General features: G+C 41.0%; 2 protein-coding genes across 3 annotated transcripts in view; one reads left to right on the top strand and one right to left on the bottom strand.

Annotated features, from left to right (window-relative positions):
- Positions 1 to 20,208, top strand: part of LOC127395168 (uncharacterized) — a 1,033,854-nt gene that overhangs the window by 718,372 nt on the left and 295,274 nt on the right. The gene's annotated exons all lie outside the window — the stretch shown is intronic.
- The window catches only part of LOC127395157 (chromodomain-helicase-DNA-binding protein 1), a 170,841-nt gene continuing 152,590 nt past the window's right edge, over positions 1,958 to 20,208 (bottom strand). The window contains exon 32 of one of the 2 annotated variants that reach the window (XM_051641636.1): positions 1,958 to 4,524. In XM_051641636.1, the coding sequence (XP_051497596.1) occupies positions 4,472 to 4,524 (53 nt within the window). In that variant the 3' untranslated portion in view covers positions 1,958 to 4,471. Of the gene's footprint in view, positions 4,525 to 19,260; positions 19,940 to 20,208 lie in introns of those variants that run through there. The other variant, XM_051641629.1, reaches the window with a different exon arrangement.

Raw genomic sequence — 20,208 nt, 5'->3', positions numbered from 1 at the left:
TCATCTTCTCGGCAGCAGGGGTAGTCTTCAGGAAAATAAATGCAGTTTTTAGTTGCTTGATTTCAGGTGAATCGCACTGAACCCCTTCAAGTGTCTTGCGACAACACACTTTAATAACGTCAATTACAATGGAGCAGGTTCGCTAGGGTGATAGCAATAGCACGGGTTTTATACCCCGTTCAAATATCTCCCGCCATTCACTAGATTGCTCCTGGATTTCACCATTAAAAGTTTTTGTTTAGAGCCAATTTGGTGAGCTCACGCTCTTTGTTCCCACAAGGTTGGCAAACCCCTCGAGGGGGTATCCCTTAACGGCAATGGGTCCCCCACCGTTCTCGACACCCTTTACAAATAAAACAGATAAAAAAATAACAGTTGCAGCTCGGAATGTCACACTTGATTCTTATGTTCCCTGTATCAATCCCACCGATATGCTGTAGTCTCTCACTTGTACCACAGTTATATTCGTGTCCATTTACAACCTCCTGAAAGCAATCTTCAGATCTCCAGGTGGGCTTGTCACTTCCCAAGAATAGTCTTTTAACGGTCCTTTTACGCGGCTCGCATGGGTCCAGCCTCTCTCTGCTGTCCGGATGGCTGTTTCTGTGGTGAGTAAAACGAGATAGGGCCCTTCCCAACGGGGCGTTAATGAGGACTCTTTCCATGATTTGATTAGCACTTTGTCTCCTGGCTTTATGTTATGCATGGCTACATCCAAGGGGGGTCTCTGTACTACTAAGCCCTTATTCCGCAGCTTTACTCTCCTAGCCATGAGTTGAATTATATAAGGTCTAATTTGTGAATTTTCAAGTTGGGGATGGTCCTGCGGAATTTCTAAATCGTATGGCATCCCATATAACATTTCAAAGGGGGAAATTCCTACATCAGTTCGTGGCTGTGTTCTTATATTCAATAGTGCTAAGGGGAGGCACTTTACCCATGACATCTTGGTTTCTAACATCAATTTTGTGAGCTGTTTCTTTATTTCCCCATTTACTCTTTCTACCTTTCCCGAGCTTTGTGGATGCCAGGGAGTATGATATTCCCATTTTGTCCCTAAAGAGGAGAGAGCTTCCCTTGCTATTTTTGAAACAAAATGGGAACCCCTATCAGAGTCAATTACCTCAATGGATCCATACCTAGGGATTATATTTTCCAGCAAAGTCTTCACTACGGTTTGAGCGGTGGCTCTAGCTGTCGGGAATGCTTCCACAAAGTGGGTTAGGTGGTCTATGATTACTAATAAGTACTTATATCGTCCCACTTTTGGAAGGTCAGTGAAATCCAGCTGGATTTTAGCAAATGGTCTGTGAGCCAGTTCTCTTCCCCCCCAGGGCTTTTTCCCGTAACTGATGTTTATTGACCCTTTTGCATGTCATACATTCGCTAACTATTCTCTTTGCTATATTGTACACGCCAATGCACATATACTTTGTGGCAAACTGATCCACTAACGCCTGAGTTCCCCAATGGGTGTTCTCATGGAATTTTTGCATGATTTTCAAGGCCAGAGGTTTTGGGAGAACTTCCCGGCCATCCGGGAGTTTCCACTTTCCTTCTTCTATCTCCCTGATTCCCATCTGAGTCAGCTTATCTTTTTCCTGCACTGTAAAACTCAGGATTGAGTGAATTTTTCCGTGTAGATGGCAATGGCTATACTTGGGGCTGTCACATTCATCATAAATTAGACATCTGCAAGGGACTTCATGGATTCCAAAATCCTTCCAACACTTATAACACGGGAATTCGTCTGATTCCTTTCCACAAGTTATACAGTCCTCCCGAGTTCTTTTAGTCTGGATCACCATTAATGCCGCTCTTTTTGCTTCTTGATCAGCAAGATTGTTTCCTCTGACTAATGGGCTTAATCCTTTTTGGTGTCCTTTTAAATGTACTACGGCTATTCCCGCTGGTCCTCGTAATGCTTGTAAAACCTGGATTATTAATTCCTGGTGTATTAATCCTTTTCCTTGAGAATTTATTAAACCCCTTTCTTCCCAAATTTTTCCAAAAGTATGCACTACGCCAAAGGCATATTTTGAATCCGTATATATGGTTCCAATTTTGCCTTTTAAAAGTTGTAAGGCTCTTAATACAGCATATAGTTCACAAGCCTGTGCAGACCAACTAGGACTCAGAGGTCCTGATTCTATTACACTAAATGTTTTTCCATCAATGATTGCAAATCCTGATTTTTTTTTCTTTCCTTCAATTACCCGGGATGATCCATCTACAAATAGCTTTTCTCCTTCTCCAAGTTCTTCCTCGTCTAAATCTGGTCTGATTTTCGTTTGCTCCTCAATGTTGTAAAGGCAATCATGATTTATTTTGTCACTCGGCTCCCCATACAAAAACTGTGCTGGATTCTGCAAGCTTGTTACCTCGAGTTCCAGTTTGGGAGAGGAGATAAGGATGCCTTCATATTTTAGAAGCCGGGCATGTAAACCCTTGGGGCAATACCGTCCACCGTAATTGTTGTTTCCGATGGTTATCTGGATCTTCCCATTCAAAAGCAAAGTAATCTCTGCAATCTTCTTTAAGAGGGCATGCCCAGAAGGCATCCTTCAGATCTACTACACTATACCATTGATTATCGGGCCCTATTTGACTCAGGAGGGTGTGTGGATTCGCCACCACCGGGAATCTAGCTATTGTTCTCTGGTTAATTTCTCGTAAGTCATGTACTAACCTATATTTTCCATCCGGCTTTTTTACAGGTAGGATGGGAGTATTAAAAGGAGACATACACGGTTCTAGCAACCCCCTTTCAAGTAATCTTTGGATCTCAGGTTTCAAACCTAACCTCCCTTCTCTAGGAAGGGGGTATTGTTTTATCCTGACCGGTATTTCTGGGTTCCTTATTGTTACTGAAAAGGGTTCAATATCTAACTTACCCACTGTTTCTGGGGTGTACCAGACTTCAGGATTTATTTTCTCTTCATCTATTACTCGTAAGGGACACAGTTTAATTTTTAGTGTTTCATTTTTAGCTTCCAAACCAATTCCTAATTCGATCATCAAATCTCGCCCCAATAAATTATAGTCTGCTTCCGGCATGAGCAGCAGGGACCCAATCCCTACCTTAGAATGGGTTTCAAAAAACACATCTTTTATTACAGGTACTTCAAAAGGTTCTCCTTTTGCTCCAATGACCTGTATAGTCGCCGAGGATATTTTACATCCTTGGGGCAATTTTTGAACGGTAGATCTTTCTGCTCCCGAGTCCACTAGGAACTCAATTTCTTGTTGCTGGGGACCCACTTTTAATTTTATCAAGGGCTCTATCTTTTCTCGGGTTCCCAGCAAATAGAGCCCCTGACACCCCTAATCTTCTTTAAACATTTTCTCATCCATCTTTCTCTTTCTGCAGTCTTTTTTTTTTTTAACATGCCCTTTTCCTCCACAATAAAAACAAATCACAGTTCCCCGTTCTCTACCTCTTAAAGGTTCTCGAGTCTCCTGCCTTGTATGGCGAGCTTCAAACCCTTTTCCAGGCTAAAGGGTTCCTTGGAATAAACATAAATATGTAAAGCCTGGCATATCCAATATTCAAAGGACCCAAAAACGGGCCAATACAGGTGGTCACCTCTAATTTGTTTCCCACCCCAAACTTCCATGCAATAATGTATCATTTTTGCTTTATCTTTACCCTGCCTAGAAGGGTAATCATTCCAATATTTAATCATTATTCCTAACGGACTGTCTGGCGGTATCTGGGGTAACCTAACCTTAGGCACCGACCCACCCATGGGATCAGAAGGCTTGCTTTTCTTCTGTCCCATCTTCCGGAGTGCCTTCACACACACACACACACAATCGCTTCCCCCTGTTTGTGGCCCAGTCCCTCGCGGGAGATGGGAACCGCACTACTGAGGGGTCCGCACTTGCTTCGTCCTCAAGGGGACGTCTCACACAGGCACACTCCGGGATACCCAACCCCAACCGAACGGATCACCGGCCTATACTTACTCACTCCTGAGTCTTCGTTCGGGTCTTCGTGCACAAAGTTTACGGGGTTACCGGTTTTTATTTGTTTGCTGTCGAATTTCGAGTTCGTCGGTAGAGGTTTTGGGTGTAAAAAACCCTCAACAGGGGCCGCTTACTCAGCGGGGCGCCTCCCCCGTGAGGTTTACAGCCAAATTGTCTCTATCCGAGTCACGGCACCAAATTTGTTATAAATTGAGGTCCAATAATTGACAGGAACCAGTCCTATTAATCAAATTAGTTTATTAAGCAAGCGGCAGCAAACAAAACAGCGCTGGGCGGCCGGGGGAGTCTTTGCTCCGCCAGCGGCGCGCACCCACTTCCCGAAAGTAGCTGATTATATACTCTTCTGGTTCCCGTATATGTGTCATCCCTGGTATATTCTGTGTCTGAGCGACGTGTTGCTAGGGGGTCGGTCTTATCTCACCTCCTGGTGGTCGTGAGGCCGAAGGTTCCTCATCTTCATCGGTGTCCTATGGGTGACCCTTTACAGCTTATCGCACAACTTAACTCTTTGAAGTGTTAAAGCACACCAGATATCTGTGATTCAGATAACATTGTAAGTTTTTACAAGCCTTTAAGAAAACCTGATTTGATTAACAAACTGGATTTTATTTATTACAATTTATTAGTGAATGCCTTTGATTGTTCCATCTTTATTATACCAGGGTAGTGTTAAGAGTCCTTATTTACACAGTACTCTGTATTTGTGTGATTGTTTTCCTGCTTTGGCATGGTGCAGGTTAACAGGAAGGCAAAGCATTGAACAAGTCTGTTGCAATGCTTGAGAGAACCATGTTTAGTTTAAAAAAAGTAGGATGAAAGGAGCTACAGGAAGCTTTCCAAGCACAAACCAAGTATGTAAGAAAATAGGTAGTAGAACTATACAAAAATTAAATAGGCAGTATTTTCATTGGGGAAATGTTAAAGCAAAGCAGTAAAAGTTAATATGTTTGGGATTTTGAGCTCCTACTTTTAATTTCTTAAGGAATATAATTTCAATTACAAATTATGAAGAAAACAATGGTTCATTTCCAAAGGAGCACTGTATGGTGCTATAGTCAGTTGTAATCTGAAGCTGCTTGCTTCACAGTATCTAAGCAACTGCCTCATTCACACTTTGTTTTTGCCTCAAGAGAAGCCAAAGCATGGCCTGAGGCTGTGATCTGACCTATTGTTTTGCACCTCTTGCTACATGACATTGTGAAATACTAAATTTGTAAATTTAAAACGTTTTTGGGGTGCAGCTGGACTTACTTTCAATTCAATTCATTGGTCTTGGACTTCCTAAAATTGTGCATTTTCCTGTGTAATATGATTGAGTCCTTTATGCATTAACTTTAGTATACACGGAAGAATTATGTGATTTCCCTATTATTTATTCCACTTAAGAACATTTGACTTTATCAAAGGTGAATGTTCTATGCTTAAGTTGCAGTCCCAAAAAGCCTCAAACATTTCACATTCAAACTGAAATGGGATGCTAGAATATTATCCCAAATTACATAAAAGCAGAGTATTTGAGAGCCCAGAATGTCATTTACAGAAGTATCATTATAGCAACACGACCAGAGGCAATGCCTTTAAATTAGGAGTCTCCAGTTGGCATGTTGAGTGGGATTCTGAAGAGCTGTCTTTTGATGTCTATCCATTAAGTTTCAGCCATTGTCTTTTTGATTAAGTCTTCCAAAAGGTTTCTTTGTTTTAAGATAATTTCTGTTTTTATCTGTTTCCCAATGGATGGACAGTAGTCTTTCTCTAGAATGTAAAGACTTGCTGTAAAACCACACTGTGGCTTTAGCAGTTTCTGCTTAAAGCCTCAAACCCTCTCTGATTAACGCTGAGGTTCTTAAAAGGCTTCTGTAGTTCGAAGCCTTGCACTACATTTAGTTTATGAATCACCATTAATGGAAGGGAGCAGCCCTGAAGACATTTGTGTTTCAATCTTCTCTTTAATAGACTATGTCACTTTTGTCAGTAGTACTCTGAACCAATAAAGAGCAACAGAGACATTTCATTGAACATTTCAGCCAGCTGGATTATGCCTTAATTTGAGCCATTGTATAAATATGGATATTAAATTAAGAAAACAACCTTGTGTTTAAATAATGAACTTAACAAATAGCAAGAAGAGAGACTGACTCGAAGTTCTGTGATTATTTGCCTTGATTTTCTTTCAGTCGTAATGTCATTTGGAATAACCTTTTGTTATATACTTAAAAGCCAGGTAGCTTTCTGATAATGAAGCATTTAGTTTTATCATCTACTTGAAAGTGTGTTTTAATATTTGTTCTCCTATGTTGTGGGTGAGGAAACAGTTTCTTTACATAGCTTTAAGGACTGTTTGCCGTTGTGGGGATAAAAGCTGTAAATTATAGGTAAAAATTTTATGTGGGAATTGTAAAGGGATCCTATGGGTAAAATGGGGTAGTTTTGCAACGCTCATACCTTTGCCAACAGTGTAATCAGAAATTCAGAAATGATACAATATTTCAGTCTTGGCAACGAATATTAGACAAACAGTGGACAAAATCTAATGGTCAGCCTGATGAGAACCACGGGGGACAGGGGCAATATGTTTTAGAAAATAGAGACCATTTTGAGTTGGCTCCCTTGAGGTACTTTCTAATCACTCTAGTTCATCATATTAAAGGAGTGAAATCTACCAGAATTATTAAGCAGTTTTGTGGAGGGCAGGTAATGTTTGCAAACTCTCAAGACATTACTGAGGAGGAGTGGAACGGGGAAATTGGGAGAGGCCTGGAGTATCAGGAATTGCAATAAATTTAAGGGAACCTCTTAAATGCCACCATAAGGAGCTGAGCAGGGAAAGAAATCATAACAACAAGGCGCCAGGAACTCCTGAAGAATACCACTGCTGCCGAGAAGAAAGTATACCTCGTTGCTCCCTGCAAAGGAGTAGACGAAGGAGGCAGAGGGGTAAAAGTGTGGAGGGTAATAATGCTGGGCCTGATGAGAAGAGCTGTGTTCGCTCCCATGGTGATGAGAGGTAAAACAAAATTTGAATGTGAAACAAGAGCTTGGCTTATTTTCATTTGGATAATCGGCATACAGGGAAGTAATCCTCATCAACCTTATGAATGGATCCTTGCGAGATGGAAGGATTCTCATATAATGAGACGAAATATTACAGCAGGCCCTCCCAGCTCCGTTGCCTCACTCTGTGACTTAGTACCTATACAACCATGTTTGCACCAGATCCCCTATTATCCATGTCCAGGAAAAGAGTATTGCAATAGTCCCAAACAATATTATTGTTGATATTGGGAATGTGTTACCATTGCTTCCTCCTGGACTCCTCCACACAGGGATAAGTTTTTGAGGACTAATTGGACACAAAAGGATTGTACCACACCCCGATCTGAAACCAAATAGAAACTGTACAGCTGAAAGTGTTGTGACAGTAACATTACAAACTAACTGAAGTAAAGAATTTTTTTGGAGCTGCCAAGGAAGCTGTTTTAAGATTTGATAAGCAAATTAAGAGTATAAAAAGAAAAGGGGGGAATTTGTTATAGGTGAATCAGGAATTTAATTTGCTGATCAAATGTGAATGTATATGGCTGGGTGTCAGGCTGCAATGTTTATTAAATATTTGTAGTTATGTTCTGTTATGTAATGGTTAATGTTGGAAGTTATACCTTGTTATTTAATGCTAAATGCTGATGACCATATCAGGTAGATAGAACTATAAGTTATATAACATCTTGATTCACTATGCAAGCCCCGGAGAACAACAACAACAACGCAGAGAATGGAATTTACCGAAAGAAAAGGACAGACCCTCCCCCCCCTCCGCAACGGTGGGGAAGAGAATGGAATTTGCCGAGAGGGGGGAGGACCTCCCAAAAACGGCGGGGCAAGGATGGAATTTTCCAAGAGAGGTGGACCCTCCGAACGGCGGGAAAAAGAACTGTATAAAAGGGACCCCCGCGCGGAGCCGCGTGCGCACCGTTGGCAGAGCACAGACTCTCCGGTCGCCCAGCGCTGTTTGCTCACCTACCTCAAATAAATTGATTAATTTCTAAATTCTTTTCCTGGCTGGTTATTGCCGATTACATTGGCATTCCTTTCTGGGGTCTGCACCACGTGCTTGCTTTCTCAGCAAGTTTCTGGGAGAACATCCTCTTACACAACACCCTCCTTCACAATCCAAACCTTATCTATACATTCTAAGCCTTATCTATACATTCCAAGCCTTATCGATGCTAAGCAATGCCATCCTGTTTACTCCTTATGTGTTAGTCCTTTTTTACCAAGGGAGGCCATCTGGTTTTCCTTAGATCAGTTCCCCCCTTTTCTATATAGTTAGTAAATTCTTTTACTTTACGCTAATACATAGATTCTTTGTCAAGGATCTTTTGAAAATATTTGTTAGTTCCAACTTTTGACGCAAGTGATGCTTTTTCCAATTACTATAACTATCTCCAGTGCTCTGAAAGCACCAGAGAAAACATTTTAACAGTACACAGGTTAGAGTTCCTAAAATTAATAGCCCCACTGCCGGCGGCGAGGGAAGTAAGCAGTCCAGAATCAATGTGATTGATAAAGCAAGCTTCGATTTATTGAATACACAGTGATGAGACGATCCTGCCTGAAAGGGTAGAATCAGACATCAAGAAAGAAGGCTTGCCTGGAAAGGGTTAGCTTTCTGAGCTTGCCTGGCAAGGGTTAGCTCTCTAATCTTGATGGAACAGTTTATGAATACTATAAACAAAGCTTGTTTGATCTATGAAGCAGATGTCCTGTAGTCACAGAACATGTAGCATAGGAATGTTGTATACAAACTGTTAAATCTGCCAAGTACATGGCTGCATACAGGTAGCTATTGTATAATAGTACTTACTGTAAGACCAGATTGATTAATGACTGATTTGTTATCTGAAAGTAAGTTCTATATAATGTGAGTTTAGGAGATAATAAAGTTACCATTTGCCTCAAGAGCAGTGGTCCGCCTATTCTTCATCATCCTGAAAAAGAGCCGGTCTCTGTCAAATGGTGCCGAAACCCGGGAAGCTCGGTTGCCGTTGACCAGGGTGAGCTGCCTCTGAATCAACAGAACCGCGGTAAGGAAAAGGGGAATTAAGGGAGGCAGAACTACTAGAAAGGTGTAAAACATTAAGACGTAAACTATGGGACGTACATAGTAGTCAGAGACAGTTGTTTGTAGCTATGGTTAAGACATTATTGAAAAGTCGAAACATATCAGTAACTACTAAGCAAGTAGGAGGATTTTTAGAATTTATTGATACTGTGTGCCCTTGGTTTCCAAACAAAGGCACTATTAACTTGGAGACCTGGAATAGGGTCGGTGAAAATATTAAAGGGTATTATGCTGCTAATGGTCCTGATAAAGTCCCCATAGATGCTTTCCCTTTATGGACTTTAATTAAAGAATGTTTACAGGGAGATACCGAGTATGATAAATGGCAACGACAAACTCGCCCTCGTTCTCGGTCATTAGACTCAGGTACTAAACCTTCCACTCCCCCACCTGAATATCCTGACACAGAAATTATACAAGAGGATAATAAAAACGGATCTAGTGATCCCTTTTTTATGTACTCTGAAACTGGTGGACAAAAGTGCCGACCACCTATAAAAGATTTGGCCACCAATACACAGGATGATGTTTCGGATGAATTATCTCCTGATGAGGAGGAGGAATTAGAGGAGGAAGCCGCTCATTATCATGATAATATCTTTGCCAATAAAATAACTAAAAGACAACAAAAAAGAATTAAGATAAAGGAAAAATCTGCTCCAGTAATTCTTCCAGCTTTAGAGGCTGGCAAGCGCCCTCCTCCGCCTGACATATATCAACAATTACCTCAATACTCCCCTCTACAGATGTCGCTGTTTCAAGCAAAACAACAGGGAGAAAATATTAGTGATTTTCCAAAGTTTTTACATGCTTATCCTATATCTTATACTCCACATCCAACACAAGCAAATGTGAGAGTAGCCTCTCATACAATAATTCCATTTAAAAACATTAAGGAATTGAAAACTGCAACTGCTCAGTATGGTGCGACAGCGCCTTATACCACAGCAATTTTAGAGACTATAGTGGCTGAAGTACTCCCTCCCTGGGATTGGAAAGGCTTAGCTAAAGCTGTTTTGACGGGAGGAGAATACTTGCTGTGGCTGACTGATTTTAATGATAGTTGTCAAGAATATGCTCTTAAACCTTTAATGCGGCAAAGAGGGGTCACATATGAAATGTTATCTGGAACAGGACAGCATGTTACCCTTGTCCAACAACTTACATATCCTGTAGAAGCTTATGATGTTATCAGAGAAATTGGCATGAAAGCCTGGAAAGGCTTACCTAGACATGGAACGTCTAGAGAAGAATTGACAAAAATACGACAGGGACCTGATGAGCCATATCATGATTTTGTATCTCGTTTATTGCAAACATCAGCTAGACTCATACAAGATGCCGATTCAGCTATGATCTTAGTAAAAGAGTTGGCATATGAAAATGCCAACAATATCTGTCAATCTATATTACGACCTTGGAAGAACAAGTCAACAATCAATGATTATATTAGACTATGTTCTGATGTTAGTTCAGGATATATTCAGGGTATAGTGACTGCTGCAGCACAACAAGGAAAGCCTGTAGAGGAAGTTCTTGCAGCAATGCGACTCAAGAAAAACAGAAGAGTTGCAGGTCCTCCCGGTAGTTGTTTTCATTGTGGACAAATGGGACATCAAGTACGTCAATGTCCTCATAAAAAGGCTCCAAGTTATAATGGAGGAAAAAATCCAGGTCTATGCCCAAAATATAAAAAAGGCAATCATTGGGCTAATGAGTGCCGATCTAAATATGATAAGAATGGCAATCTTCTCATGCAGCCGGGAAACTCATCAATGGGCTTGCCCCGGGCCCATCTAAACAAACAGGGGATGTACCCTGTGCAGGTGCAAACGTCAGAGCACCAATCAAACAATCCATTTCACAACTCAGCAGAGCCACCTCTCACAGTGCCGGACTGGACTTGTGTTCCTCCTCCCACTTCATATTGACACCTGAAATGGGAGTACAAGCTATTCCTACAGGGATATATGGGCCATTACCTGCTAAAACATGTGGTTTAATTTTGGGCCGTAGCAGTTTAAGCATGAAAGGATTGCGAGTCATACCTGGCTTAATTGATTGTGATTATGAAGGAGAACTAAAAGTTATGATACAAGCGGAAACCTCTGTTTTTAATCTCCCTGCTAATACAAAAATTGCACAATTGCTTTTAATCCCTTATATTTCATCTGTAGGAAAAGCTGAATCTCGAGTTCGTGGGACAGGCGGTTTTGGCTCTACTGACGTTTATCTTTTACAGCCCATCAATCATCAGAGACCTGAACTTCAATTAACTATCGATGGCAGAATCTTTACAGGACTTTTGGACACTGGTGCAGATGTATCGGTAATGACTTTAAAACAATGGCCGAAAGAGTGGCCTTTACAACACGCTTCAGCTGATCTAAAAGGAATAGGAGTGGCAAATTTGCCTCTTCAAAGTAGTAAATTATTAACTTGGACAGATAAAGAAGGACATTCTGGCACGATTCAGCCTTATGTATTAGAAAGCTTACCCCTCAATTTATGGGGGAGAGATATTTTGACACAGATGGGTGCATATCTTTACACACCTAGCAGCTAAATTTGCTAAAGTCATTGACAGAGATGTATGCTGATAAAATTTGTTGGAAAACTGATCAACCTGTTTGGGTTGATCAATGGCCCTTAACTAGAGAAAAATTACAAGCTGCTCGTCAATTGGTAGCAGAACAATTGCAATTAGGTCATATAGAACCTTCCACATCACCGTGGAACTCTCCTATATTTGTCATAAGAAAGAAATCAGGAAAATGGCGACTTCTTCAAGATTTACGAGAAGTCAATAAAACAATGTGTACCATGGGAGCATTACAACCTGGTTTGCCCAACCCTATTGCTATTCCTCAGGATTTTGAAAAAATAATCATTGACTTGAAAGATTGTTTTTATACTATTCCTCTACATCCAGACGATAAATGTCGATTTGCTTTTAGTATTCCATCTATAAACTTTAGTGAACCCATGGAACGTTATCAATGGAAAGTGTTACCTCAAGGAATGGCTAATAGTCCTACTCTTTGTCAAAAATTTGTTCATGAAAGCATAAAAGCTACTAGACAGAAATTTTCTAATGTTCTTTGTATCCATTATATGGATGACATCCTTTTAGCGGCTTCATCTATTGACGAGCTACAACATGCTTATGCTCATATGGAACGAATGTTGACAAAACATGGGCTGAAAATAGCACAGGAAAAGGTGCAAAAATCCTATCCTTTCCAATATTTGGGATTCCAATTATATCCTAAATATTTTATTCCACAAAAAATTGCTATTAGAACAAATTCTTTAACAACTTTGAATGACTTTCAAAAGCTGCTAGGAGATATTAATTGGCTGAGATCATTTCTCAAACTAACTACAGCTGACTTACATCCTCTTTTTAAGATACTTGAAGGAAATCCTGACCCAACCTCTCCTCGTAAGCTAACAGAGGAAGGCAAACAAGCTCTTAGATTGGTTGAAAAAGCTATAGAAGATACTCGGTTACAATATGCCGACATAACAAAACCTTTTTCTTTGTATATTTTACCTACTCTAATGACCCCAACAGGAGTCCTATATCAGAATGGAGTTTTGTGTTGGATACATGGGTCCCATTCTGTTAAAGGGGTTCTTGTTTCATATCCCCAAAAGATTGCAGAACGAATTAAGCAAGGACGCAAGTTATGTATAACCCATCTTGGTCGAGAGCCAGCGGTAATTGGGATTCCATATACACCTGCTCAAATTACTTGGCTGATGGCCACTGTGGATGATTTTGCTATAGCTTTAGCTGCTTTTCCTGGAGAAACAACACAAAAGTTTCCTCCTGATAAAATTCTCAGTTTTGCTACTTATCATTCTCTAGTTTTTCCTAGTATTGTTAAAGGCGCTCCTATAGCAGGTGCATTAACTGTTTTTACAGATGGCTCATCTAACGGACAGGCGGTCCTTTTCACTCCAACAGAACAATTTGTTTGGAAATTAGACAATGTCTCTGCACAAATGACTGAATTATATGCGGTGTATCAAGCACTTTTGAAATTTTCTGGACCTTTGAACATTTATTCAGATAGCCGCTATATTGTAACCTCAATACAATTTTTAGAGACAGTTCCTGTTATTGCATCTAAAGTTTCTTTTATACAGCAACATTTTAGCTTGATTCAATCTCTCTTAATAATAAGGGATGCACCTCTTTTTGTAGGTCACATTCGCAGTCATTCTAAATTACCTGGACCATTAACTCAAGGCAACAGTCAAGCTGATCTGTTAACTCGTCTAACTGTTGCCACCGTTGCAGAAGCCCAACGTTTACATTCTTTACATCACTTACCTGCAGCTACTTTACAACGCATGTGTCACATTTCTCGAGAACAAGCCAGAGAAATTGTTCGAACATGTCCTTCATGTGTTTCTTTTTTACCTGTTCCCCATTATGGGATTAATCCTAGAGGACTTTTGCCTAATGATCTCTGGCAAATGGATGTTACTCATTATCCTCCTTTTGGTCGTTTATCTTATCTCCATGTTACAATTGATACTTTTTCTCATTTTGCAGTTGCCACTCCTTTATCTGGAGAATCAACTGCACAAGTGATTTCACATCTATTACATTGCTTTTCTGTTCTGGGCATACCAAAAACTATCAAGACAGACAATGGCCCTGCCTATGTTAGTAGTAAATTTTCTAAATTTTGTGCACATTTTTCTATTGTCCATAAAACAGGAATTCCTTATAACCCTCAAGGACAAGGCATGATTGAACGCTTTAATCTCACTTTGAAAACGCAATTAAAGAAATTAAAAACGGGGACATGGGGAATTAAAGATACTCCTTTATCCTTATTAAATCATGCTCTTTTTGTTTTAAATTTTTTTACCCTTGATGCTGCTGGCCTCTCAGCTGCCGACCGACATTGGCAATCTCCGGTTCAACAAAAACCTATGGTCAAGTGGAAAGATCCTATGGATGGATCAATGAGAGGCCCTGACCCGGTCTTATTATGGGGTAGAGGGTATGTTTGTATTTTTCCAACAGATGAGCCTGTGCCACGGTGGATTCCGGAACGTTGCGTCCGACATGCCAAAAACGAAGATAGGCAAGCTGCGAAAGCGGTTCCAGCGCCTGATGTTGACACCGACACAACGACAAATGCAGCAACGCTATCACCTTGATTACTGGTCATCATTACAGATTTTTGTCTATTGGCTCAGTATAATTTGGATGTTGCATAGAGGGGCTTCAGCAACGCAATATTGGACATTTGTTACATTCCCTCCTTTACTTCATCCTGTAACTTGGAACGAACCGATTGACATTCCTGTTTATACTAACAATACTAGTTTTTTAGGACCAGAAGATTTGGGACATCTTTATCAGTTTTCTGTAACATACAATTATTCTGGCTTATTTGACTCTGGCACTTCACCTATTTGTTTTAGTAAAAATGAAAGTAACAGTGAAGGATGTATTCTAGTACAGCAAGTAGCTCGAAATGATTTTAACACCTATAATGGCACACATTGGTCAGTAAAAATGTTGTATCCAAATTTTAGTATGGCATCTTCATCCTCTGCACATTTTCCTGCTAATATTCCTCTTTGTACACGTATAAGAACGAGTACATCTTTGCCAAATTGGAAATTATGTCACGCTTGTAACCTTACATGTAATAATGAAACAAAATTATGTGATTGGCGCCCCCCGCAACGTATCATTGGTCTATATCAAGGTATTTGGACAATGAACAATATTTCTCTTTTTACCCAGTTGTGGAAAGCCGTTGGGGCCATGGATAAAGCTACTTTTCGCGCAGCAAACCTCACATGGCAATTTCATTCGAATGAATTGACATTATATAGGATTACAAACAATACTGAAATCTGGTTTCAAGCGTGTGTACCTGAACCATATGCCTTTTTAAGTGGAACAGGGTTAATAGTAAATACTACAAAGAATTCTGTTGATTGTATGAATTGTATGCTGTCTAATTGCTTAAACTCTTCTTTTTCTAATTTTGTATTAGTAAAACAACCACCATATATATTTTTACCTGTTAATCTAACACATGATTGGTATGCTGATGAAGGTTCAGAAGTTTTGACTATTGTGACTCAGGCGCTCATACGTCCAAAGCGAGTTGTGGGCCTAATCGTGGCTGGAATACTTGCATTAATAACTGCCATATCTGTTACAACCATGGCTGCAATATCTTTAACAACTAGCATTCAAACAGCACAATATATTAACAATGTTTCTGAAAACATTACTGCAGCCTTAAAGGAGCAAGCCTTGTGGGATGATAAAATCGAACGAAAATTGAATGCTCTATATGATACAGTTAATCTTATGGGTCAAGAACTTCAAGCCTTATCAATTAAAGAATCATTGCTTTGTCATGCAGCTTATAAAGCTGTTTGTGTAACTCCAGTCCGTTGGAATCAGTCTTTATATAATTGGTTGGTAATACAACGACATTTATCAGGAATATGGAATAGTGAAAATTCTTCGATTAATTTAAAACAACTACATAAAGAAATTCTCTCTTTGCAAAATATAGAAAAGTTGCAGTTGCCTCTAGCACAACGCGCTCAAGATTTTGTAAATGTCTTAAAAGCTTTTTTTCCATCATTATCTTCATTTTATAAAGGAATTTATGGTCTTATAGGAGCAGCTTTGTGTATAATCTTATTAATTGCTATGTTACCTTGTGTGTTTCGTCTAATATATGACATGTGGAAACAAATGAGTATAAAAATCAAAGAGTTACAGTTGATATCTATGCAACATGTTCCTGCTACAATACATACGCAATAAAATAAAACAAAAAAGGGTGAAATGATGAGATGATCCTGCCTGAAAGGGTAGAATCAGACATCAAGAAAGAAGGCTTGCCTGGAAAGGGTTAGCTTTCTGAGCTTGCCTGGCAAGGGTTAGCTCTCTAATCTTGATGGAACAGTTTATGAATACTATAAACAAAGCTTGTTTGATCTATGAAGCAGATGTCCTGTAGTCACAGAACATGTAGCATAGGAATGTTGTATACAAACTGTTAAATCTGCCAAGTACATGGCTGCATACAGGTAGCTATTGTATAATAGTACTTACTGTAAGACCAGATTGATTAATGACTGATTTGTTATCTGAAAGTAAGTTCTATATAATGTGAGTTTAGGAGATAATAAAGTTACCATTTGCCTCAAGAGCAGTGGTCCGCCTATTCTTCATCATCCTGAAAAAGAGCCGGTCTCTGTCAACACAGTGTTACTTTTATACCCCTTTCCAAACCTACATGTAGTGAATTCATTGGATAGTAACTACTTGTAGTGATTTCACTGGACGGCAACTACTTGCAGTGATTTTACTGGATAGTAACACACATCTGAGTTCCAGGGTTCTTCCTTGTTTTCTATCATTCTACTTCTCTACCTTGTCCTTGAGTTAGTTTAAGCTAACAGAGATTGTTTATACTTGTGTTAGGCTAAAAAAAGAGATTGCTTGTACAGCTGCTGTTTGTGCTACACTCTCAAGGCCTCTCGAGGAGATAGCAGGGGCCCATGGCCCTGCTGCTCAAGCCATTCTGCAACACCCCACTAATACTATAAACGGTTGTCTCAGCCAAGCAAAGTTAGGGAGCCATGAAGTAAGTTTCTCCCATAACTCTGTAAATCCCCAAGAAGTATTGTCCTGGGCCACCAAGTGTAATACATGAGCCTTTTCCCAAATCTTTTGTATGTCTGTCTGTACCTGTCGCTTTTCATCAACATATGCACAGCAGGACTGATTGATGACTGTGCATACCCCCCTTCTTTGTGCAGAGGGCATTTGTCTGTATATAATAGTAGAATTGACCAATGGTTGTATTTTGAACCTTGGCCCCCTAACCTCTGTATCATTGAGGCTGTTACAGTGGTACCCTACACCATACCCTGTGTCATCAAAGGGCCACTTCCACTTAGACCGGCTTGCCATGTATCCATAGTATGGCACCCCCATGCTGCCTTGAGGCAGCACAGTACATATCCAACAATCACTAATATTCAATGTCCTTGCCACCCTATTGATTACCATAATATATTGATTGTGATCCCAAGCCTCTATTGAGGATCAGCAGCATGTAAAATACAATTTTCCAGGCTGCACCTGAGTAACCTTCCATGGGGTTTTGTGTGCCCTTTTCACTCTGGAGTGATGGATCCAGGCACTCTGTTCCTTGATCTTGATGGCTGTGAAGGAGGTCAGCAGCACTTGGAATGGTCCTTCCCACTGCGGTTCCAGAGTCTTGTCTGCAAGAGACTTTACATATACAAAATCGCCAGGAGATATCTTATGTACTGGCCCATCAAGTCCCCTTCCCCTTGTGCTGTATACGTTTTTCAATCTTTCTAAGTTGTTTGCTCAGCTCTATGAGGTACCCATTCAATTGCTCTTCCCCTGTTTGTGATGATATTCCCATCCTTACAGAATATGGCCTTCCATACAGGATTTCAAAAGAACTCCCTCCCTGGCTCTAGGCCTTGTTCTGATTCGTAAAAGAGCCAGAGGCAGGGACTGTGGCCAAGGCAAGCTTGCTTCCTGCCCCAATTTTACAATCTGTTGTTTGATCAAGTGATTCATTTTCTCTACCTGGCCACTCGATTGAGGCCGGTAGGGAGTATGCAGTTGCCAGTCAATCCCCAGTTGTAAGCTCACTTGTTGAACTATTTTTGATATAAAGTGTGGTCCCCTATCTGAGGACATTGCTGAGGGTACACCAAACCTTGGAATGATTTCTTGTAACAAGACACTGGTAACCTCCCGAGCTTTTGCCGTCCTGCAAGGAAATGGTTCTGGCCATCCTGAAAAAGTATCAGTTAATACCAACAAATATCGGTACCCCCCTTTTCTTGGGAGTTCCGAGAAATCAATTTGCCATTGTTGTCCAGGCAGGTTACCTCTGCCTATCTGGCCCATTTCCAGTTTTGGGCCTCCTTTGGGGGTAGTCTGAAGGCAAAGATCACACTGTTGTGTCACCTGTCGCACTGTTGTATACAGGTTTCTGGCAATGATTTTCCCAATCAAATATTTGTACAGTGCTTCTGCTCCCCAATGACCTTTCCTATGTTCCTCTCGAACTACTAACCATATCATGTGTGAGGGGACTATAATTTTCTGCTGTGGAGTAACTGCCCATCCATCCTGGTTATATTCTCCATCTAAATCCCCTATAAGTTTAAGGTCCTCCTTATTATAGTGAGGTTTTCCCTCCAGTATGACCTTACCATCTGGGATTAGCGCTCCCTCGGTTACCTGTTCCACCCGCCTCTCTGTCTGCGAACTCATTGCCTTTTTCCATGGCTGACCGTACTTTCTGGTGTGCCTTTACATGCATGATAGCCACTTTTTCTGGTAATTGGACAGCTTCCAGGAGTTTCAAAATTTCTGTGGCATGCTTAATGGTTTTTCCCTGAGAGTTCAAGAGTCCTCTCTCCTTCCAAATGGCTCCGTGAGCACGCACCACTCCGAATGCATATTTAGAATCAGTCCATATGTTGACTCTCAGTTCTTTAGCTTTCTCAAGGGCCTTTGTCAAGGCAATTATTTCTGCTTTCTGAGCCGAGGTTGAAGCAGGTAGCGGTCCAGAGTCCAGGACCCTGTCAGTTGTTGTAACAGCATATCCTGAGTGTCGGGTACCACTCACCATATAACTGCTTCCATCTGTGAACCAGTCTTCGGCTCCCTCCAGTGGAGTGACCTTTAGGTCTAGATGGCTGGAGTATACTGCTTCAATAGTCTCTAAGCAGTCATGTTCCACAATCTCCCCTTGGTTGCCATCTAAGAAAGAAGCTGGGTTGACAATATTAGTCACCACTATCTCTATGTCATCTTGTTCTACCATGATAGCCTGGTATTTCAGGAACCTCTGTGGTGATAACCAATGACTGCCTTTAGCTTCCGAGACTGCCGACACTGTGTGAGAGACAAGCACAGTCATTTTCTGGCCCAAGGTGAACTTACGAGCTTCCTGGATATTCAAGATAGTAGCTGCCACTGCTCTGAGGCACCCTGGCCACCCTTTTGCAGCCTCATCCAATTGTTTGAAGAAATAGGCCACAGCCCTTCGATAGGGCCCAAGATCCTGAGCTAGGATTCCCAAGGCGATTCCCTGTTTCTCATGCGAGAATAAAAGGAAAGGTTTACTCACATCCGGAAGTCCGAGCGCGGGTGCTGACGTTAAGGCTCTTTTTACATCTGTGTAGGCCCTGATTGCTTCTGGGGTCCACTTCAGTTTGCTCTCGCATACCTTGATAAGGTCATACAAAGGTTTCACCAGGAGCCCATAGTTGTAAATCCAGAGCCTGCGCATCCAGTCATGCCCAAAAAGGTGCGTAGTTCTTTCACAGTCCTGGGCTGTGGTGTCTGGCAAATTGCCTCCTTTCGGCTTTGTCCTAGGGTATGGACCCCTGCACTGATTTCATAGCCCAAGTAAACAACCTGCTGTTGTACTACCTGTGCCTTCTTCTGGGAGACCCGGTACCCCTGTAAGCCCAAAAAGTTTAAGAGACTCACCGTCCAGGCTGTACAACCTTCTCTAGTTTGTGTGGCTACAAGCAAGTCGTCTACGTATTGAAGAACCTTGCCTTTGTGAGATGGTGGGTCCCAACTTTCAAGATCTTTGGCTAGTTGATTGCTGAATATCATGGGACTGTTCTTGAATCCTTGAGGCAACACCGCCCAGGTTAATTGGGTTTTCCGGCCACTTTTAGGGTTTTCCCATTCAAAGGCGAATAGCCTCTGGCTAGACTCGTGGAGAGGGAGGCAAAAGAAGGCATCCTTTAAATCTAGAACAGTAAACCAAGTTAGTTCATGGGTCAGGGTAGTAAGCAAGGTATAGGGGTTAGCTACTACAGGATACAGATCTTCAGTTACTTTATTAATTGCCCTCAGGTCTTGTACAATTCTGTAAGATCCATCTGGTTTCTTTACTGGAAGGATAGGAGTATTAAAGTCAGATTCACATTCCTTTAATAATCCCTGGTTTAAAAATTTCTCAATAATGGGTTGAATACCTTCCCGAGCCTCCCGCTTTAGAGGATACTGTTTTACTCTT

The sequence above is a fragment of the Apus apus genome, chromosome W (assembly GCF_020740795.1).
Source record: "Apus apus isolate bApuApu2 chromosome W, bApuApu2.pri.cur, whole genome shotgun sequence".
Lineage (NCBI taxonomy): Eukaryota > Metazoa > Chordata > Aves > Apodiformes > Apodidae > Apus > Apus apus.
Note: the sequence above shows the minus strand (reverse complement) of the source record. Positions and strands in the feature narration are given on the sequence as shown.